This window comes from Megachile rotundata, chromosome 9, assembly GCF_050947335.1.
Source record: "Megachile rotundata isolate GNS110a chromosome 9, iyMegRotu1, whole genome shotgun sequence".
Lineage (NCBI taxonomy): Eukaryota > Metazoa > Arthropoda > Insecta > Hymenoptera > Megachilidae > Megachile > Megachile rotundata.
The window spans coordinates 3,594,784-3,616,703 of record NC_134991.1 but is presented as its reverse complement, the minus strand read 5'-3'; the positions used below and the strand labels follow the sequence as shown (position 1 = coordinate 3,616,703).

The following is a 21,920-nucleotide window of genomic DNA, read 5'->3' as shown; positions in this document are numbered from 1 at the left end:
GCTTTATCAGAGATCAGATTTAGATACGATCCAATATAAAGTATTAATCAGCGAGTTTCATTTCGTTAAATTCACGATTATCTATTACATTTTGTTTAAATTCTCAAATTCTATTATTTCTATTATTATTATTATTATTCCAAAAGCTATTTAATTCTTTACTCTGATTAATCATTTATAATCTATATTATTTCTTTATTTTGTTGTTATTGTTGTTTGTTAGTTTCATTTCTTATCGTTTATTGAATAAATCTAATTGTTGAAAGATATTGACCTGTGGATTTCACTCGTTAACCGCACACCACACGAATCCCGCAATCTTAATTTGCGAAAACGAGTCGTTCAGTGGGTAAAAGCCGCTCTTTACCTTCCTAGCGCTTGTAACTATCTGAACCTAGGTTCCAGGGACGTTACAGATGTACCATATCATGACCTTGAGACTCATTCAGAGTCAAAAACAAACGAAATATTTCAAGTATTTCGTATTACTGTACTTACCGATAATTTTTACTGATATGTTTACATTTCGTGTTCAATGTGATTTTCATTAGCTAGAAAGCATATTTGGTGGTTTTATATTATGATTAAGTCATGATAATGGTGTTACGATAATGGAAACCACATTGAACACGAAATGTAAACGTATCAGTAAGAAATACCGGTAAGTACAGTAATACGAAATATTTGAAATATTTCGTTTGTTCTTGACTCTGAATGGGTTTCAAGGTCATGACATGATACATCGTTGAATTCGTTTCAATACGCCCTTTCATGTGATATAAAAAAATATATACCATTCCATTAAAAAAACTGAAGGTTACCTTCATATCTCAAAAAATAGTATAAACACGAAAAAAATATATACTTCTTTATGTTGATTATAAAAAAACACTACCACTTTTTCCTCTTTCATTTTTTTTTCGTACTAGTCGTTTACGAGAAATCTCTGAACACCCTGTATGTCATTGAAGCTAAACAGAGATATTTCCTAGGAACAAAATTTTGATAATTTTTACAATTCATGCATAAGAAATTTTTAACTTGAAAATTTGACTATTTTTTCAAGATATAATATATGAGAAATGAAGGGTGATATACAGAAACAATTTGTGTCTTCGTAATCAGCGTATGAAAATTTATAAAAACCATTTATCGAGTATTGCAAATCAGAATAAACATTGTACAGTGTTATCTAATTACCGTTTGCGTTGTGTGCGTAATGAAAAGGAGGTAAAACAGATATTTAAAGAGTTGTCTGCAGACCGTCGTAGGAGTTGAATTAGCGAAGGTCACTCAATAGAGCTGAATAAGGATTACCGGTAATCAGCAGATGGTAATATTCTTTTGTATCGATAAAAACACAATGGATTCGAAGGGTAACGTTGCCAGGGTACACAAACAGAATTCAAATGGAGCCGAATTCGCCGAAAGAGCAGATCTTATCGCGGTGAACTGTCAAGGGTGCATCACTGGATTGCTCCTATCCCTGCCGAGCTCGGCGGTTCATCCCCTTTGACGGCCGACTCAAATTCTACCCCGATATCGCTGTGACGCAAAAGAGCATACGCAGTGGCGTGTCAATATACTTTCACTATTCGAAATGAGCACAACAAAACTTAGATACATATATTAACATTTTTCATACACGAAAAGTAATTCACCGCTTCAAAAAATTTCTGTTCATGCAGAGCAGAGTTCTCAAATCACAGAGTTTTAAATAGGAATAATCTTTGTTAGATAATTTTTAAATATTGACTTTCCAATCATTTTTTTTTATCGATAAATTCATTTAAATATTTCATATTCAGGATAAATAATTCGTATTGAATTCATTACTTCGGTGCAAGTGGCGGATTTCAAGATATAGAAAATCTAGTATAATTTGATGATATAAAAGTATTATAAAATATCAAAATAGGAATCATAATTTTGGGCTTCTGTTATGTCGAAATATACTATTATGTCAATTATGTAATTGGGGAAATATACTATTATGTCGAATAAATGCCATTTTGAAATCCACTATTTAATATACAACAATCTAATACAAACGTATTTATTATTTACGATATTTTCGTATATGTATGATGAAATCGGTACAGACTCACCAAGAATTAGAAGAATCTATCATGGCCGAAATCATATAATATAATTCTTTATGCCATGATGCATTTGTAATTACTGAAAGCCGTTAGATTGGAAACATTTTTGTGGAATATCATTATTGCCGCGATTATGTTACCTAACTTATTCAAACTGTTCGTTACGTAATAAAATTGACATATAACTTTAACTGTATAAGTGTTTTGTTATAACCTATACAAATTGAATAAAATTAACAGCTATGTATAACGCAAATATAATTGTCTCTCATTTATTCTTAAAAGTAACATTGACTGATAGTGGAATATCGCCCGACATGATATCGTGCGGTGGGTCAGCGAGCGCACACGCGTATTGTATATGTATAATAAAAACTATAGGAGGCAATTTCATATCAATAAATTTAGAATAAAATTGTCTTCACTTTTTGTCATTATGTAAATTTGAATAAATTGTAAAATAAGCTTATGAAATATTTGTTTGTTATAAATATATTGCATTTTGCCCAATTTGTTAACATCGCGTTGTTATACGCAAAAAACCGTACAACCTAAGCGTACAACAAGACTAACTAAGAAGGTCAAAATTTCAAGAGATCGTTTCACCCCATAAACCGTCGTCTCAGCCGATAAAAAATACGTTCCTTATTTTTGGGTTCCTTCAGTGTCTTCCCTTGTTAGTCCATTTAGAAAAAGCTAAAATTAAGTTCACAAAGAAAAGTCATTTTATTACAATATATTTTTCGATGACTTCATAGTTTTTCTAGTAAAAATCGAAAGACTTTTTTTAAGAAAGGAATCGAACGATTGCCTTTACGCCGGCAACAAACGTTAGAAAATAATGGAAATTATTTTGTTGATTAGTATTTAAAATTTTTTTAATAAATAAATGTTTTTCGCCAGCAAACGAAATTTTGATTACTTCTCGGTCCCCCTTACTATTTAAGCATAGAACCTGAAAGAACCTAAAATAACAAGTTATTCGGTTTGAAGAGAAAATTAAAAAAAAAATAGTGAGAATAATACTTACAAAATTTAAGAAAGAACATATTGTGAAATATGAAAAGTGTATAGCAAGTGTTGTTAACGATAAAACGCTGTACGACGTTAGAACTAGTAATAGGGGTAATCAAATAACACACAAAATATATGCTTGCAAATAATTTAATTTGAAAATATACACATCGAAATATGAAGATTAAATATTTCAAAACCAAATTGATTGTTATATACAATACTCAACTTACTACAATAATATATACAATAATATAACATTTACTAATAAAAAAACGTTATCGATGTATCTACGTTGAGGAATCGTTAAAAAATTTCATCGTTTTACAAACTTTCCATAAAACTGTGCTCTTTGCTTTTTTTCCAGATTCCAATTAGATCGAGCACGATACGCCTCGTATGGAATTTTATGGGATCGCACGTGCCAAAAAACTAAGCTAACGGTTCGTGGTGAATTGGTGGGCAACAGGGTCCATGTTGTTTGTATATACCAGAGGGTAGAAACAACTGAGCGAAAAAGCCTATTAGTACCTACACTCAAATATAAAATGTACAACGTAGAAACGCTACAATATCATTTCTACAGCAATTTATTTGTTACTTTTTTTATCGATAAAATGCAATTTCAGTTACACAAATAATAAGTATTATTAATATTTTATTATGGTAGGTAACTTCTAATGCTACTTTCGATGTAATTTCAAAATTTAAATTAGAAAAGTAAGTTTCAAAGCACCCAACTGGATCAAAAATCACTGGATGATTTCTTTTGTCTATAAATTTTGTCATTACCATCCAGAATCTTAAATTTTAGCATAATTAATGATTTGAAAACAGTTTCATTTCAGAAATTGTAGAATGACACAATAATGAAGCTCAAATTATATTCTATATCAAATAAATTTTTATTAAAATAAATAAATATTAGATAAAAAATTATAGTGTTTATTTGAAAATCGAAAAAAAGAACAAGAAAGATGAAAATAGAAGCGTGAAAATAGGAGGTGACACGATTTATAAAATCTTTTGATATGGATCGTGTACGCAGGTAATTCTTATCAAACATTTATTATACTAATTTTCTCAAAGCTATTTAAGAAAAAATTACAGTTATATACTGTTAACACACTTTTACGCTTATACACTGTTATTGAAATAGTTTTCATTTATAAAACTGAAAGGATTAATCTTATTGATAGTATACATATATTTCAAAATATTTCCAACTATGTTCACCAATAGGGCACTAAAATAATTTATTCTGTAACAATGGTTACTAATCTGCAGTAAAAAAAGTAAATGTAACATAAAGTTTCATCGAAGAAATGATTCATAGTCGTGTTAATTAATAATCATTGATTGCGTCGGTAGCTTGTGGTAAAACAATAGCAAAATGACAAGTAGTTGATGAAAGAACATGCTTTTGCAAGGGCTGGCAAGGAAAGCAATACATATTACGAGAGAAACGATTTTATATTGTGCACGCGTTGTAACGTTTGCAATGAGACACGTGCCAGCCATGCTTTGTGCCACGTGCCGACCAATCTAAATCTAATAACACAAACAGCCTTACAATAACGTGGGTCGTATGTGCTACCGTTTGGCGGCCAGAGGCAATAGGACACCATGTGAACTAATCGCTCCGAAGTGGTCCTCGAGATCCTGTTTCGCTATTTGTTGATCCTGACGTATTCTCTCGTGGGAGAAGCCATACTCGAACAGAAGGTGTTCACAACGCTACGTTGAACTTGACATAATCGTTTTTATCGAAATTTTGTTTAAATAATAACAATATTTGTTGGACTTTTTGAGAGGTTTACTAAAACATACCACTCTGTTACTTAGGTAGCATATTGGTATATTTTTGCCACGCTTTTATATAATAATTTATTATTTAAAAAGAAGTTTAATCAGATATTAATTAATTTTACTTATCATCACTAGAGTTTATATCTTTAATTTTATAATTACTGAATTATATAAAATCGAAAAAAACCGAGAACAGAAAATTATTCACTTCACATCTTATATACCAACATAGTATATTATACCAACACCATTGTAATTAGTAGTGCATAATTTAAGTGCGATATTTCAGATTATTCTTTAGCATATATTTAACAGTATTCAAACAAACGAAGTCTGGCACCAGAAAGTTCTTGGAGTTACGTTCGATTGAAAAGAAGATTTAATTCGTAACATAATATTACCTATATTGTTGTTCTGTAATTTGGACACATCAATGTTTCATTAAAAAATAACAAGAATTCAATATGCTGGATTTCGTTAAAAAATGAACTGTTTTAACATTAAACTTACCGACGTATAATACACACTTATATGTGTTAAAGTTGTTTTCCCAGTGTATTTTTGATATTTAGTTTATCTTCTTTACAAATAAGCACTTTTATATAAATTTATTTTAACAGAAATAATGTCGCACGTGGTACATTGTTCTATACATACATTTGATCTAATCAGCTTACCCTACATAACATTAGACGGCGCTCTATGACATAGGTTTTGATCGAGAACTTGCGATGTCGCTACTTCACAACAATATGGAAATAAAAACTAAAAAAGAAAGATAAATGAACAAACGGAAAAATATAAAGTAATAAAACATGTAGTTCTTTATCTTTACAAAAATCGTCATAGACTTTAAGGAAAGCTTCTTAAATTTTGCAATTTGAAAATAAACTTGTAAACCGCTCACTTTAGCTGGTGCGGTAGTTACTAGCACTAAAGTGAAATTATTAATTTATAAATAGGACTCTAATAATTTGATTATTGATTTCTAGTCACTTGGGTTAATCGATTAATTACATTAGTACATGCCAATCTAGTAATTATAGCAAAAATATGATAATTTAATATCAACATCATAAAAAATTTTATTTCAGATCATATAAATAAATTAGAACTTTAGCATGCACGTAGAATTACTTACCATTAATTTTAAATAAAGTCCTCCAAAATTCAGCAACGAACAACAGCAAGGATAGGGTACACAAGAAACTAAAGACAATCGATTTTTAATTCTCAAAAATGTAAGTTTAATTTATTTTAATATACACCGACGAGTGTTTGTACGCGCGTATGCGTGCTCGTGTGTCTCCGCATGCATACAAGAACGATCGCGCCATGTAAAAGATGACAATATGTGATCGAACAAAGGTCATAATCAATATTATAATTAAGATCACAAGATCACAGAGCGTGTGGCTCCGGGACAAAGAGGGTATCTTCCGTAATGGAAGTACTTGTTCACCAAGTCGATATGCAAAAAAGGAACTCTTTACAATAATAATTTCTTTTAACGACACTCGTTCCGAAAGAAACAATACAATCTACGCTGCAAAATCTGGACTAATCGGAGATTTCAATTTCTTGCAATGGTACATATTTTCGTATACTTTCGTTAGATTCGTTTCGTGAGAAATTCCTTTTGGGCCGGCTTATCGAACGATTCAAATCAACTATACCGTTTATACAATTGTTGCGAACGACTCGAATTTTTTAACGTTGTTCTCCAATTTATAATTCTATCTTCCCATCTTTCTTTTCCATCATTTAACAATGCGAATTTGTGTGACATTGGAGAATACAGAGAGTTCCATGTAAATGTCGTTTTCCATGAAATTTCAACAGTTACAATAAATTCGACAAAAATTTGTGTCGGATAAATGTTCACTCGTATTTATGTGTATAACTTTCGTGAATTAGTGAATTCAAAAAAATAGTTCCTTCCATATTTAACTTCTTTATCTTTTGTACAATATTTTAAGAGTTACATACAAAAAAGAGGAAGTGTCTATTTAATTTTGGGTGTCACACCTTTAAGGGGCAGATGAATATAGTTAATGCATATTATAGTTCTTATCTTGAATTATAAACTACAAAGTTTAACTTTGCTGTAGAAAATATAAAACAAAATATATACACATATAAGACAAGATATAAAGCAAAATTGACTGTGACACTGCACAAATTATATTGGTTCGTTTATTTTTTTTTTTTTTTTAGTACTTACTAATATTTTCAGTATTAAATTTAACAATAAGTATTTACAGTATGCTACATTTTTATTTAAACAATATAATTAAATAACATTCCAGATTTAAAAATAATGCAAATAAGGAAATTCTGATTTACAAAAGTTATACGAATTTAACTATAGTTTGAATATTATTCGACACAATTTTTTGTAAAATTCATGGCAAAACTCTGTATACAGGTTAAAAAAAAATCGAATCGCCGCTTTACAATCATACAGATCAAGCTACGACGCTCTACGATTATTTACACCTATGTATAATTACTCTTCGCTCTACAATCACGTTTAATATCGTTTCGTTGGATTCCTGGAAATAGTTTTTGTTTTTTTGTACATCGCAACAATATTTACAAGAAAATTTACAAGTTATAAGTTAGCCGTTAGAGTCTACCTAGTCGATATTGGTTAGTCTCTTAAAACGTACTGGTAGGAAGTTAAAATTTCAAAGTTGAAAATGCTTTCTAAAACTATCATGTTTGTTATTCAATGATAAGCGATATGTCCGTCTTCTAGTGGTTCCTACAGATGCTACTATCAATAATGATATTAATAAATATTGATATTATCGGTATATCGTTAACTCGGCGAGCGTTATATTAAGATATATCGTCATACAAATTTTGAATCCGTAGATTTCGAAAATTATATCAAATTATTCTCAGCATTCAAATTATTCTCTATTTGTAATTTCTCTATACGATTCATTTCTGATTAAATAACAAATTATGATATCAATAACCACTTTATAATAATAAATTATTTATTTAAACTTTGTTATTTGTTCGTGAATTTTATTCTTAAAATTTTCTGAGATGTATTAGTAAAAGTAGTTATTTCTTTAGATATTTGTGTTGTTTTTTTAGCTTTGATTCAGCAAAACAATCCAAGCTAACTTTAATGAAATAACTTAATTAACTCAACGCTCACCGGGTTAAGTATTAATAAGTTACCGATAAATTTATTGATAATCGGTAGTAGCATCTCTAGTGATTTCCTCAACTTTCGATTAGCCTCTCTGCTTCGTTTGATATAAAATTGATCGACACCCTGTGAACGTTCCCCGTCTGCGTATACTTAGCATCTTGAAAAATTCTCAGATACGTAATTAGACAAATTATCAAAGCATCTTGCTACGAAATCGAAGAAAGACACCTCGAAAATATTTTTGCCGCTAGTTTGATCTGTTTTTAGCGATTTCGTATACGAGTGGAAACGTAGGGCAAAGGAGATATTAAAATCGATAAAATCGATCTTTTCGTCTTGGGACAGCTATGCGAAAAATAGCAATATCAAAGACACGAAAAGACGTTTTATAGTCGTTCGGTTGTTCCTCAAAACATTAACACGCATTTTCCTGTTAAAATAAACTCTGCATAGGCTTTCGTATATCGTAGTGAAATCATTTTTATAAATTCTTCGTAAATAGATAACATACGGCCGATTAATTGCTTTCTGCGTCAATCGAACGACTACATCAGTGGATACAGAAAACACTGCCATGTGCTTCGATATGTATCATTCCTTATCTTATTCGATCATAGTTAATCGTAAAACGTTATTAAATTTTTTTTGCACTGGTTTCGATACACTTCCAAACAGCTCCGACGAAAATCGCCTGAACACGTTTCTTCGCAGTATGTACGTAGTCTAAAAAAGAAAAAGGCGGATCGAGAGGACCGATTTCGATTCAAGAAAGCGATTGTCAATCACAAATACGACGATTATGATTATTTTAGAGCATAAAATCCTTCGTGATAATGGATTTCGCTTCCATGAATACACAGACTCTCGATATTTTCGTCGGAGCTTACATTTCGTAACACTATTTCCCATTTGACGAGAGCAACGGACTGGCGGCATTTGAATATCCTTGGGTGCAGGTGGGCAACATAAATGGATTCATGTTGAACGGTGATCCAACCACCTCTCCTAGTCCTGTAACATACCCACTGTCGATTATACGTTAGTGTCATTCACCGTGACTTATATAACTAACAAATAGTTAACATTCACGGTCAAGAGTTTAACCCTTTCGCTTCGAGCGCCGGATATATCCGGCATCCGCGCGGCGACTTGTGCGTACGAGCGCCGTGTATACAAGTACTATCTGTGGGCAATGACAAATTCTTCGTTATCGGCAGAACGTTTTGAACTGATTTTATTGATATATTCGATTAATCCAATATATCAATAAAGTACACCTACTCTTTGGTGTTATATCAAAACCGCATCCAAAATATCTATCGGATCTTGCGGTTTATATTCATTTTTCTACGAATACATATCGTGTTCTATAAGAATTAAGAATAGATCGGCTCAAAATATTATTCTCTTTTCAAGAATAAAAAATTGTAAATATGTATATAGCTAAGAATTTGTCAACTGTAATTAGTCTAATGTCTTTAGAGTAACTAATATAATTTTGTTTAACTGTTTTCATATTAAAATGTGAGGAATACATGCTATATTAGAGCAACAATTGTTTTATTAAGCATAGTAATTATTTAAGACTTAAAAAATGTATATACAAAAACCACGCGCACTGTGCACATTTCTGGCGCGTACTTCCGTACAGTGACGACACTTTGGCGGACCGGACTGCCGAAGCGAAAGGGTTAAAGCGGTTGCTCTTAGTTTAAGTTTTTGAAACAGTTACGTGCGAAATAGTGTTGAATTTTTTTTTCTTTTTCCAAACATAAAGTATTGTATTAAACACTCAAACAATTGTGATACATCGTATTAAATTATTCTATATTGTACATTAATATTTTTGGCATTAATGCTTCATACTTCTTACTTATTTACGTAGTGTGTTTCAAAAGAAGTAAATGATAAATACAAATTGTATAATGGTATGACAAAATTGAATAGTGTACTACATAATATAGGTAATAATCTTCTTAATAATTTAAGCAAATATAAGTGATTTCAGTTATATGTATATCAGTTAAAAAATGATTTCAGTAGTAAACAGGTGGGAATTAATAACGAAATATTGATTTTTAAATAAAGGTTTTAAATTCTTAAACAGCTACGTAAATATTTAGAATTAAACTATATCGAAAACATGTGAAGGTCATTGAGAAAGTTGAAGAACTAACTTTGATGTCATGTTTTAAATTCATATCATTTATTAAAAGGAGGCAATGTGCGAAAATCTTTTTGCTCATTTTCTTTCTAATGTAAGCTTTTATATTTTTTTTTTCGTGAAAAAATAAATTTTGTTTTGCAAAATAGAAGTTTAATGTTTAATTTTATATTATTAGGGCAATTAATGTAATTACATTTCACAAAAAAATTAATACGCAACAAATAAACAAATGAAATTAAAATGAAATTTAAAAAACAACATTTTTGTTAATAAATATCTTTCATGTCATAAAATAATAATTTTGTAAAAGATGCTTTTATGCAACTATTTGCACATTTAATGTCTGATATGTTTAATTACTATAAAATCGTAATGAGAACCAGTTTCAGAACAACAGACCCTTCTTTATCTGATTGTGATCAATGTAAAAAAGACATAAATGTCCGGGTACAACAAAATTTTGGTAATAGAGAAATCTTTTCTTTTGTAACCAGTTATTATTAATTTAACACGTTCACGCCGGGGTGACCCACCGGTGGGTCACACTTAATTATCCCATGGGGCAATGTGCATCACAGGTGGGTTTTCAAAAACTAAGTTTATTTTATTTTTTGTCAACATTATAAACAAAAATTGAGTATTATAAGCATGAACATTCAATATTTTAAATTGATAACAATTATTTATTTATAAGCATGCAACTTTCTAAAACATTCTAAACATAATGCGGGCTGGCCATTACAACTTTCACAATATGTTCTTACTTCTTTACTTTTTTTCGCGGCGCATAATCTACCTAGTATTTTCGATAATTGTTTGTAACATTCTTTACATCGTTTTCTTGTTTTTCTGGCAGCCCCTTTGAACGATTGTAGAAAATGTGTTTTCTTGACCGTCTTTTCTTTTCTATATCACATTCTTCGATTTCTCTGTAAAAAATTCAAAAAGGAAAAGTGCTAACAGCCTCTGTAGAAGAAAAGATAATTTTACCTACTTTTACACTTGATGCAAGAAATGTGCGTTTCGAAAACTCAATATCAAAACTGTTTTGATCTCGTACTTAGCGCGTTCGAAGCTTCAAAGGAGTAACAATGTCGCCTCGCCCCACGAAGAAAAACGTAAATATTCGCCCCGGCGTGAACGTGTTAAATAAAAATGCACAATCTTTTTTGTTATTAAATTATACAAAATTGTTATAATATAAATTTCGTTAAATAATCATTTAACTATTTCGGAGTGAAGATTTCTTTTTATTTACCGTTTAATTTTAAACTTTTTTAATGTCTCATAAGTTAAAATATCAGCTTAGGTCCATTTTTTTATTATTCGAACTACAGGGACGTAACAACATATATGTCTTTGTTAGTCGATGTATGTAATTTTTAATAATATAGTTCCAATTTTTAGTATTAGCAATTATAACTTCTTCCTTTTAAAACGACGTGTAGCTAAAAACAAATAATAGAATAGACAGGAGAAGCAATATACCAAAATTAATTCCGTTTTTGTGCATTCCTGTATGTCGTATAACCTAATAAAATTTGTACGTACTAAAGTGGTTGAATAATAGTTATTCGAATACAAGAGATTCTACTGAAAATAGAAACTTCGTGTTTGTCATAAAAGTTATTCGAAATTATCAAAGCTTCACCATAACTGTTTCAACCAAACTCTTTATATATATTATAGAGATTGACAATTATTTTCGAAACCGTTTCAACTCTTGTGTATCGTGATAAAATATTTCCTCTTACGTGTTTATATATAACATAACTTTAAATGATATTAAGAGAATATCATTAAAAGTCGAAAGTGAACGTTGGAACATTAGTGCCATAAATAAAAGAAACAAGAAATAAATATTTTTTCTATTTATATTGGATGCAAACTACTGACAAGAGGTATTTTTACGTATCTTCCTCTTAAGTTTTGAATTTGTACAGTAAATTAACTACGAATTTTTCAAGTAAAATATATTATATTTTTCAATAACACTCAATATTTTTAAATTACATAAAAATATTTTCATGTTACAAATAAGAATATCCCTAAAAATAAAATATTCTGTCTAATTTATACATGTTAATTGTTATGGTTTTATACTCAATTATCATTATTTCGGTATAATTGAACTTTCTGAAATTTTTCCAATATTTAGATGATATTATTATTTACAACTAGTTATATGTCAAAACATTTGTAGAATAAAATTCTGCGTTATTATTTTTAGAATAAAACTTTAATCGTCTTAAAAAAAAGTTATCATGTAAATGCAGAAATCATCTAGAAATAGCAACACTTATACTAGCTTATACTTGAAAGGGATTTCAATGAACTGCAATGTAGATTTGTATAGAAAGCTAGTGTATTACAAGATGAAGAACAAACTGTTTAGGACGTCGTTCAGACACGTGCCAACAAAACGACCACTTTAACGACAATAACGAGCTCGTCGACCAAGTAGCGCCCTTACAATCTATGAGAACAAATGATATTATAATATTTCTTTTGTAAGGTCACACCTACATTGAATTAATTAGAATAATGTTTATAAACTTTCTTTACTTTGTGAAAAACTAGTTTGAGTTTACAACACGGTGACTATTAGCTTTTTTTAGATTAAATTTCAACTGGATATAAATAATATCTAAATATTAGTTAAATTTCAGAAATGAAAAAGACCATAACAGAAAATAAGAAAAAATATTTTCTTAACTTTTGATTTTGCAAAGTTATTTTTAATTTTCTTAAGAAACTAAAAATTAAAAAAGAATATAATAAGATTTGCAGTAAAAGAAACGTGCAGATGATTTACTATACAATTTTGGAACTAAGCTCAAAATTTACATGAAAAATTTAGTTTAAATTTTATTGAATTAAATTGATTAAATGTAAAAACTTTATTAGTTTTTGGTACCTTTAACAATCGTTTGAAGTGAAATAAAATAGTATAAAAATGTTATGCTGTTCTATGTGACTTTTAAATGTCATTACCAACGATTAAAACGATAAATTTATGAAAAACAACATTTTTTAAAAAAGTAATGAATTCAATAATTGTTTTAGAAAATAAACTTTTTAAAATTGCTTTCGACATTTTAATTAAATCTTCATTTTTAGATCAGAAATTAAATTAGCAATCTAACCAATAAAAATGAAAATTTGCCAGAATTGCTCGAAGTCCATTGCAGAAGAATTGGAAATTTATTACAAACAAAAAGAAGTAAATTTGTATTAAAAATTATTATACGTTGCAGAATGAAAATGTAAAAATTAAGTGAACTGAAAATTTAACTGAAGTATAAAACAGTTTCACAAAAAGATATGTTCTAATACCATTTAAGTAATAAAATCAACAATAAAAAACGTAAAAGTACTAAACTATGTAATATGCCAGAGTACTGTACTGTATTTCGATGGTAAAATGCATCATATTGGCAAAAAGCAAATTTTTATACGGCTGAAATTATTGTTTAATAAACTAAAATGGAAGCGAATGCGTCAATAATACAGGAAGTAACTAAGCTATTTAATTAACCCTCAAACAATGGATTGTTAAGACATTTTAATTGTTTTAAAATTAATTTTACGCTACATTTTATTTACATTTCGTAAAAATTACTCTACTCGATTAGATTATGTTATTATTTCACACGTTTATGTACTATTTTACTATTTTACACGTTGAAATGCTGTTTCACTATAGTTGTACACGTTTGAAACTCTAGATCACGATTGACCCGGCTTCACCGTTCGAGGGTTAATCAAAGATGGAGGGTTGGAGGAGGAAGCTATCAATGATTCGTAAGTGAACGTGTGTACATACATTCTTGAATCTCGTCTCTTGTGCATGTTTCTCATAACTCTTTAATCGCAGTGCATAGGGTGGTTGTGGTGGTGATGATGGTGGTTGTGATGGTGGACGGTTAACGGTTACTGGGCGGCTGTGGCGAGGTGGTGCTGTGTGGACCAGTGCGGTGGGACTGAGGTGGTCGGTGGTCGTACTACGGGGGCGAACGCACTCCCATCCCCGGATGTATAGAAAATGCCATACTGTTCGTGCGCTAAAATGAAAATTTCACATAAAGAAAAATCATAAATGCGTGCATTGTGCATCCTAACGAAATGCTACTTGATATATGAATAGGATGAACCAGTAACCATTACCACCTTAATTTTTGAGTGAAGCACAGTGGCAAATTTTGCCAAAATCGTGGACAGAATGGACAAATTTTTTTTGTTTTTCTTTTTAAATTTTTGTGAAGTATCGGAACATTTTTTTTGTTGTTGAAATCAATTAGAAATATACGAGTTTGATTTTGATAATATTACAGTATTAATTACTGCAACCCTTTATCGTACTTTGACGGATCTGATTCATGCCTCACTCACGGTTCAAAAGTGATAGATTTTATTAAAATTTTTTATACCCATCATTTTGAAGTTTAATTTCGATAACCATGAATAAGGGATCGTTTAAAATGAAACAGATATAACATTTTAACTTCCTTCATTTGTTTTGATATTATGGTTGTCAATAGCTAGGCCCGACTGACACATAACTGACACATAACTGACACATAACTCCTACAGCAAGGGGTTACTAATAATTGAGAGTAACTTCAGTGATTTATTACTGGCCTATAATGCTTGCTTACTAATGTTGGTATTATCTATGTGTTTCTAAATTATGTATATTCTAACGGTATGTTTTTATTTGAGTTATTATAAGATATTGTACATCTTTTCTGTTTGTTTCATAAAATAGTTATCCATCAACCGCGATTAAGCAGACTTTTTTTAAACAAACTTTTAAGGTTACTGAACAAACTTCTCTTTCGTTTATCTGCGATAAATTGTGGTTTTGGTAACTATGATGGTAATGGTAATTGTGGTAACTTTTGCTGAATGAAATTATTACGCATTATTATTATGATCCATATAGGTTAATTATTATTATTATCCAAACTACTTTGATATAATATATCTTAATATTGATATGGTATTGCGAATATGTGCTTGTATTGTTATGACTAATTGTTGAAAAAAATGATCATTTTAAATATAAAAACTCACAAAGTATTATTTACAATTAACAGTTGGAAATATAAGATGCGATCTGTTTGGGCCAATCATAATATTTAATTATTTATTGAACGTTTAAGGTAAACTAATGAAACTTCTTATAATAGAAAAATAAATATGTTATATATACCGACAAAATCTACAAGAAACCTTTGTGTTGATACAGTTTAGGTGACTAAATTGTTGAATTATGACTAAGGAGGAACCTGACATACTCCACCGTACACTTGGTAGATTTTATAGCTTTTAAGATAAAAACACTATACATGTAAAACTGCTTGAACATGTATATCATAATTTTGTTAAAAGACAAATAATATAGGAATAGAGTATACTACTTGCATACAAAATAGAAAAGACGAAGAAAACTATTTGAAATAAGTGATATATCTGAGAGTGATGTTTCTGTGCATTAAGCAAAACAAATAGTTTAAAATGTTATGTGCAGCATTCGAATCTGGTGATATAATTGGCTTACTCAAATTTCTGAATTGGTTCTATTAAGTCAAAGAACTTAAAAATGTTTAAACAGTCAAACAACTGACTTTAGCATTTTGGCGTACGTATACGACTCATCTCTCTTAATTACAAATTAGCAACATCGCATAGCATTAATTTTTACCTTCTAAATCAATTTTCATTTGTTCTGTCCAAACTTTTACTCATTGTCAGTATGATGTTTGAGTTTGAAGTTAATAACTTTATAGTGCATAGTATCATAACAGAACAAAAATTAATTTTTGTACATTGTATAAACTATACATATAATAAGTGACTCCCAAAATTTATCGAACCGGTTGCATTTAAATTCACTAAACTAAGAATTGTGTCTTGAAAATCAAACTGCATATATACACTCAAAGACCTTAAAAATATCTGCAGTATATACAGATTGTATCTATCGGTGTTGATTACTTTTACTTTACTGTATTGTGATATTGTGCATTATTACCTTTAAACTTGAATATATTTCAAGGAGAAATTGAAGCATAACAAACGGATATTGACATAAAAGATGAAAAATTCTACTAAAATAACATTAATAATATTAACATTAATATTAACATTAAGTAATATATAAAGAAAACATTGCAAAAGAAAACAGAATGCATAGTTACTAAGAAATTATTATTTTTAAAGTTGCAGAAAACATGAAACTCCTGTAGGATTGTGTTAATAACAATTTTTTTTGCAACAAAACAGTATGCAAATATTTTCATCTCTTTCAGGGAGATTTTTTAAAAGTAATATTTTACATGCATTCAAATATTTTTCTATTTTCAGATAAAAATGAAAGAAAGTCACAAATGAATTGTCGATGAGTTAACAATACAATAATTATATAATTATCATATATAATTATGAAGAAGTTATTATGACATAATTTTGGCATAGCTATTCTTATTAGAGTTTAAATTTCAAACTCATGTACTATCGTTGCTATTTTGCGATATCTTTATTTCCCTACATCAAGTTCAAATTTTTATGTTTCAAGACCCATCACTAAGAAGATAGAAATAAAGGATTTCACCAACAAAAAATATGTTATTATAAAACAGAACATTATACATGTATGTCGAAGTAGAAAAATACTTTTCTTGTATTTTTCGAAATAATCGAGGTACTTACTGGTCCACCCTGTATACAAAAAGCGCATGCGTGTCATGATTTCTCGCGTATACATACAACATGCGTAATAGGATACAAAATGAAATGTATCCATTACAATGCAAGTGACTGAGTCAATGAACATAAATGATTTCAAATATCATAATGAACACCTTCAGTAAACGAGCCTTAAGCAAAAAAAAATTATTCGTCGAAAAATAATAAATTTACATTAATTAGCGTTTGTTGATCCATACTATCTATGATTGTCGAATGGAATGATTACAATAGTAATCACATTCATTATTAATATTTTATATTTACTGATTGTTCGCTTTCATTGTAAAACATTGTAAAAAAATGTATTATAAAGATTCCTGATTTTAGCTTCAGTTTCTTTTGTATGTACCCTTAGTTGTATGCAAAAGCGTAATAATTAGACCACAGATGTGTATGCACATATAATGTACCAAAAGTCATATAAATTACAAAGAAAATTAAATTAGTTGTTGAAAATAGTGATGAGCTGATTAAGCACCGTAGATTTCATAGGCACCGATGTACATGATATATGCAATGATCTACACGAATTTCAAATTTCAAATTTCTGAAATTCAGAAACACAACAAGTTTTACAAATCTGTAAATTTGCAGGTTAACAAATTTTTTAAATTTACAAGTTTGAATTTTCGAAATATGGAAATTTATAAATTTAATAATTCATAAATTTAGAATTTCGGAAATTCAGAAATTTCTAGATATATTAATTTTGAAGTTTTCAAATTTACGAGTTTACTAGCTAATAAATTTATAACATTACGAATTTATGCATCTACAAGTTTACAAATCTACAATCAGAATTTGAAATTTTGCAAAGTCGGAAATTCTAAAATTTCGAAACATGAAGATTTATTACTTGAGAAATTCGGAAATGTAAAAAATTAAGAAATTTTCAACTTGAGAAACTGACTACCCATCAGTACCTATAACTTCATGCCTCCTGCGCGTTCTACCACTGCACTTTCTGAGTCGCAGCAGCCCATCACTAGTTTAGAACATGCAAAGTATGCAAAATACAAAATGATGTAGCACTTTAAATCACCTGGACAATGTTATACGCAGTTATATATTTGCATAAACATCCGCAGTCATCCAATAACATTCAGAAATAAATACTTACGCGATGTATAAAGAGTTGGACTACCGGTGTACGGATTGGCCACCGAGTAACTTCCATTTGTGCTATGACTGTGAGGTGTACTGGCCGAACTTCCACAATAACCACCACCGGTTACGACCCCACGTGGACTCGCACTGCTGCTTTGCCTATATGCATCAGTGCTACCACCAACGCTTCCTCCAACGCTACCACCACCGCCACCACCGCCTCCAGCACCGGCTCCTGTCGTCACGGAACTACCGTCTAGAAATAGAAACCTGCCCGTCAGACGAACTCGTCAGTATTGCATCATTCTGATCATTTCGTGTTGCCTATTGCACCGAAACAAGAAGACAACGCCGAAAACACGGATAACCGCATTTAACTACTTTAACTATAGATCGTAATTTGCTTCTTTTGCGTTATTCCGGTGTAATGTAGGCTTCCTTTAGATAGCTACATGATTATAAACTCGGATGCAACGGAGCTTTACTTTAGCCAATTTTTTGTCAATTGTTTCGTTTAACTTTCATATTTACAAATTTTATAATGTACAATTTTTCGAATTTTCGGAATTTTCATATTTCTGAAACCTTAAATTTTCAAATTTTTAATTTTACAAATTGCTGAACTTCTAATTTACTAAACTTCTATATTTATCAATTCTTTTGTGTTCAAATTTCTGAAATCTGAGAGTTTTCATTTTTTAAATTGTTCAAAGTCTGAAATTGATTGATTTTGGTCCATTTCCAAATCCCAAATTCTTAAATTATCTTTTACTTCCTATTTCCCACGGTCATTAAATACCTATGTTCCCAATTCCTCACACTATTAAATTTTTAGGTTCCCATATCCCTAGGTTTCTAAATTTTGAAATTCCGTTTTCGTAAAATCCTCTAAATGTAAAATTCCCTACATAAGGTTTTTAATCTATGTCTCCAATTCTCTAGACAATCAGATCGTTAGTTAATTTGATCTTGTAAAAATCTGAGGGATTTTCATATCTTTGGATCCATAATTTCAAATTCCTAGTATGCCCAAACGCTTATGTCTGTGAATTCTTAATTCATCCCCAAACTTTTAAATTATCAAACATTTTTTAAGCCAAATTCACACTTGACTGTACAGGAGATTATTGTTTATTATGAGTAGATGATATGTAAGTTGAATCTCGTAATGTGACGATTTCAAATAACTTATAAATGGTAGATTTACACTTGTAACTCGTAAATCGATAAATATTTTTCAGATTAAAGCTGCATGATTTTTACGGACACTTGTAATTGCTTTTTGTTAGTTTGATATTTCATTGAAGAATGGAGGTCTTCAATCTTTATCAGGAATGCACGATACTACTTTATGGATTTGGATAAAATATATTTTACGTAAAAAAAATTAGTAATAATAATAAAATAAAGTAAAAAAAATAAGGTATGATACGCAAACTAGTTTACATAATGATTCTTTATCTTGACAAAAGTTAAAATATATTTTGACAAAATCTTAAAAATTCTTGCAATCTAACGTAAAAAATCTAAGCTTATACAATGATTCCTTATTTTGACATAATCACACAAGATTTTTTTAATAATTCTGCTAATTTAAAGTAAAAAACTTAAGTTTCGTCATTTTTATTGTAAATCTGGCGTTAGGGAATTTACTGTTGATAGTTATCGTAAATACTATAAATGTTGTGAGCGATCTAGCTCATTTGAAACTTATAAATACTATTTTTAATAAACTCAGCATGCATAGTAAAATGCTAATACAGTTAATATGCGCAGTGCAGTAATAACCCTAACAATGTCTTTTAATGCAATTTAAATTTATTATATCAATACTTACCATCTGTCCATTTTGCGGCAGTACCATTTTCCTGTACCGTCACTGCGAGCTGTCCTGTATACGAATTGAATGCTGTCGCCGAACTGGAAGTTGGAGGTGCAGGTGGGTGACCCGATCCTGGACTCCTGGGCGCACCTGTGATTCCTGCGTTTCCGCTTCTGGGCATACTGTACAAAGCTTCCGCGAGATCTGCCGCTCTTTTCAGTATAATTTCTTTTGGCAATTTCTCAGGATCGCCCGGATGTCGAGGAATAAGTTTCTGTAACCTTTGGAAACCGTAGTCGATTGTCGGCTCATTTAAGGCTGAAATTTAAAAAAAAACAATAGTTTGTTTCAGTACGTATCCAACAATTTTTTAAATATTTGTATATGAAATAGATTTAGATTATTATAAATTGTTACAAAACATGTTTGAAACATTACTAAATCTTAAGAACCTTACTTAATCATTTCAGGGCCGAAATTTTTTTAAAGTATGAAAATTTTATTTTATTTGTTATTGGTGAACTTAAATAAGATTTAAATGAAATTTATGTACCACTTTTGTACAACCTTGTATTTTATTAAATTAATTTTATCATGAATCATCTTTGGAACAGCCATTTTATTTGAACATTACATAATTATTGAAAACATTAAGAGTGATAGTTCTATTTTAACTATTGGAGTTATTGCATTTTTAATATCTATCGATTTCCAGTTATATTATGTCTTTCGAAGTATTTAATGACCACATGCAAGACTTGAATATTTTAATTTTTCATTACTCTTTTCATCTAAAATAACACTATCAATTGATTTTTTAAGCTGAAGATGCTATGATTCTATATAGTTTTAAAATTCAAGATTGACGATATAAAAAAGATTTGTTTTAAGAAATTTTGCAACTTAGCATGAATTTTAATGTTGCATATTTTGAATGAAAGTGGTGTTTCCAAAAAAGAACTATTATCAAAAAAATTGTGCGCTCATCAAGTTTATTACGGCAGTTAATTAAAATAATAATTTCTGTTATTGGAAAATTGATTTCGTGTGTATTAAATTGTAAACAAATTGTAGTTGAAGAATTTCTATTAACATAAAAGTAATGTGCAGCAATTATACTTACAAACATAAACGAACCTCCCAGGTGCTCCTTTACAAAACTGTTTAGTTTTATAGGATAGTGTAACATCAACGACACCAGGTATCTGTCGTGGTGGCGTTTGCACCCTGATTGCGTTCGGTGTGATTAACTGAACAAAAAGTAATTTTATATTATAACAAAATGTTGTATTCATTCTATGAAAATTATTACAATCAAATCCTTTTTAAATTAATATACTTCAGCTATTTGAAGAAGATAAGCAAGTTTTGCGACATCATATAGAGATGATGCTAATTCTTATTTTTTTAATTGATTCAGTTCTTTGAATTTTAAGGATTTCGTTCAGTTTACTGCAGACTGAGTTAAGTCCGATTTTATTCTATTATTTATTTTTTACGTTAACATTTCATTGTTCGGGCTTAAATTTACTAGAAGGAATTGGGTTAGGTACAAATTAGATTCAATTTTGTTACACTTTATTCCACTTCAATTTGCCAATAATACAATCGAATCTAGGTTAGGAGTTATTTTAAGTAGACACCATGCTACTTCAACTTTTCAATATCTAAGCTTAGGATCAGTCAGGTAAAATTAGGCGTATCATTCTGTTACACTCTTATCCCACTTTTATTTGATAAAAGGTTGAACATGTATAGGTATAATTGAATTAATTTTAATTTGTTTTATTCTATTTTAGCTTTGAAAAATTTAAGATTAGAGCATGTGAGATAATCTTACTAATGAAAGCTTATTAGCCCTAGGACAAAAGCGTTTTTCCTTACAATCCAAAGTATTTGATCAGTTGGAGTTGCCATTATTTTCGTACCTTACGAAAAGGATCATTAACCTGTTTTAAATCTTAATCTAGATCC

The 21,920-nt window shown here is 29.8% G+C and overlaps 1 protein-coding gene across 6 annotated transcripts in view; it reads right to left on the bottom strand.

Moving 5' to 3' along the window:
* Window positions 1-7,071: 7,071 nt before the first annotated feature.
* kn (EBF transcription factor knot) overlaps window positions 7,072-21,920 on the bottom strand; it is a 203,680-nt gene continuing 188,831 nt past the window's right edge. For 2 of the 6 annotated variants that reach the window (XR_013039289.1, XR_013039291.1), the window contains 5 exons: window positions 21,070-21,196; window positions 19,962-20,264; window positions 18,138-18,380; window positions 14,091-14,328; window positions 7,072-9,108 (listed from right to left, as the gene is read on the bottom strand). Coding sequence is in view for 3 of the 6 variants with exons in the window: in XM_012291202.2 (XP_012146592.1) it covers window positions 8,996-9,108; window positions 18,138-18,380; window positions 19,962-20,264; window positions 21,070-21,196 (786 nt within the window). In the remaining 3 variants the exon portion in view is untranslated. Of the gene's footprint in view, window positions 9,123-14,090; window positions 14,329-18,137; window positions 18,395-19,961; window positions 20,265-21,069; window positions 21,197-21,920 lie in introns of those variants that run through there. The other 4 variants (XR_013039290.1, XM_076535291.1, XM_012291202.2 and 1 more) reach the window with 4 other exon arrangements.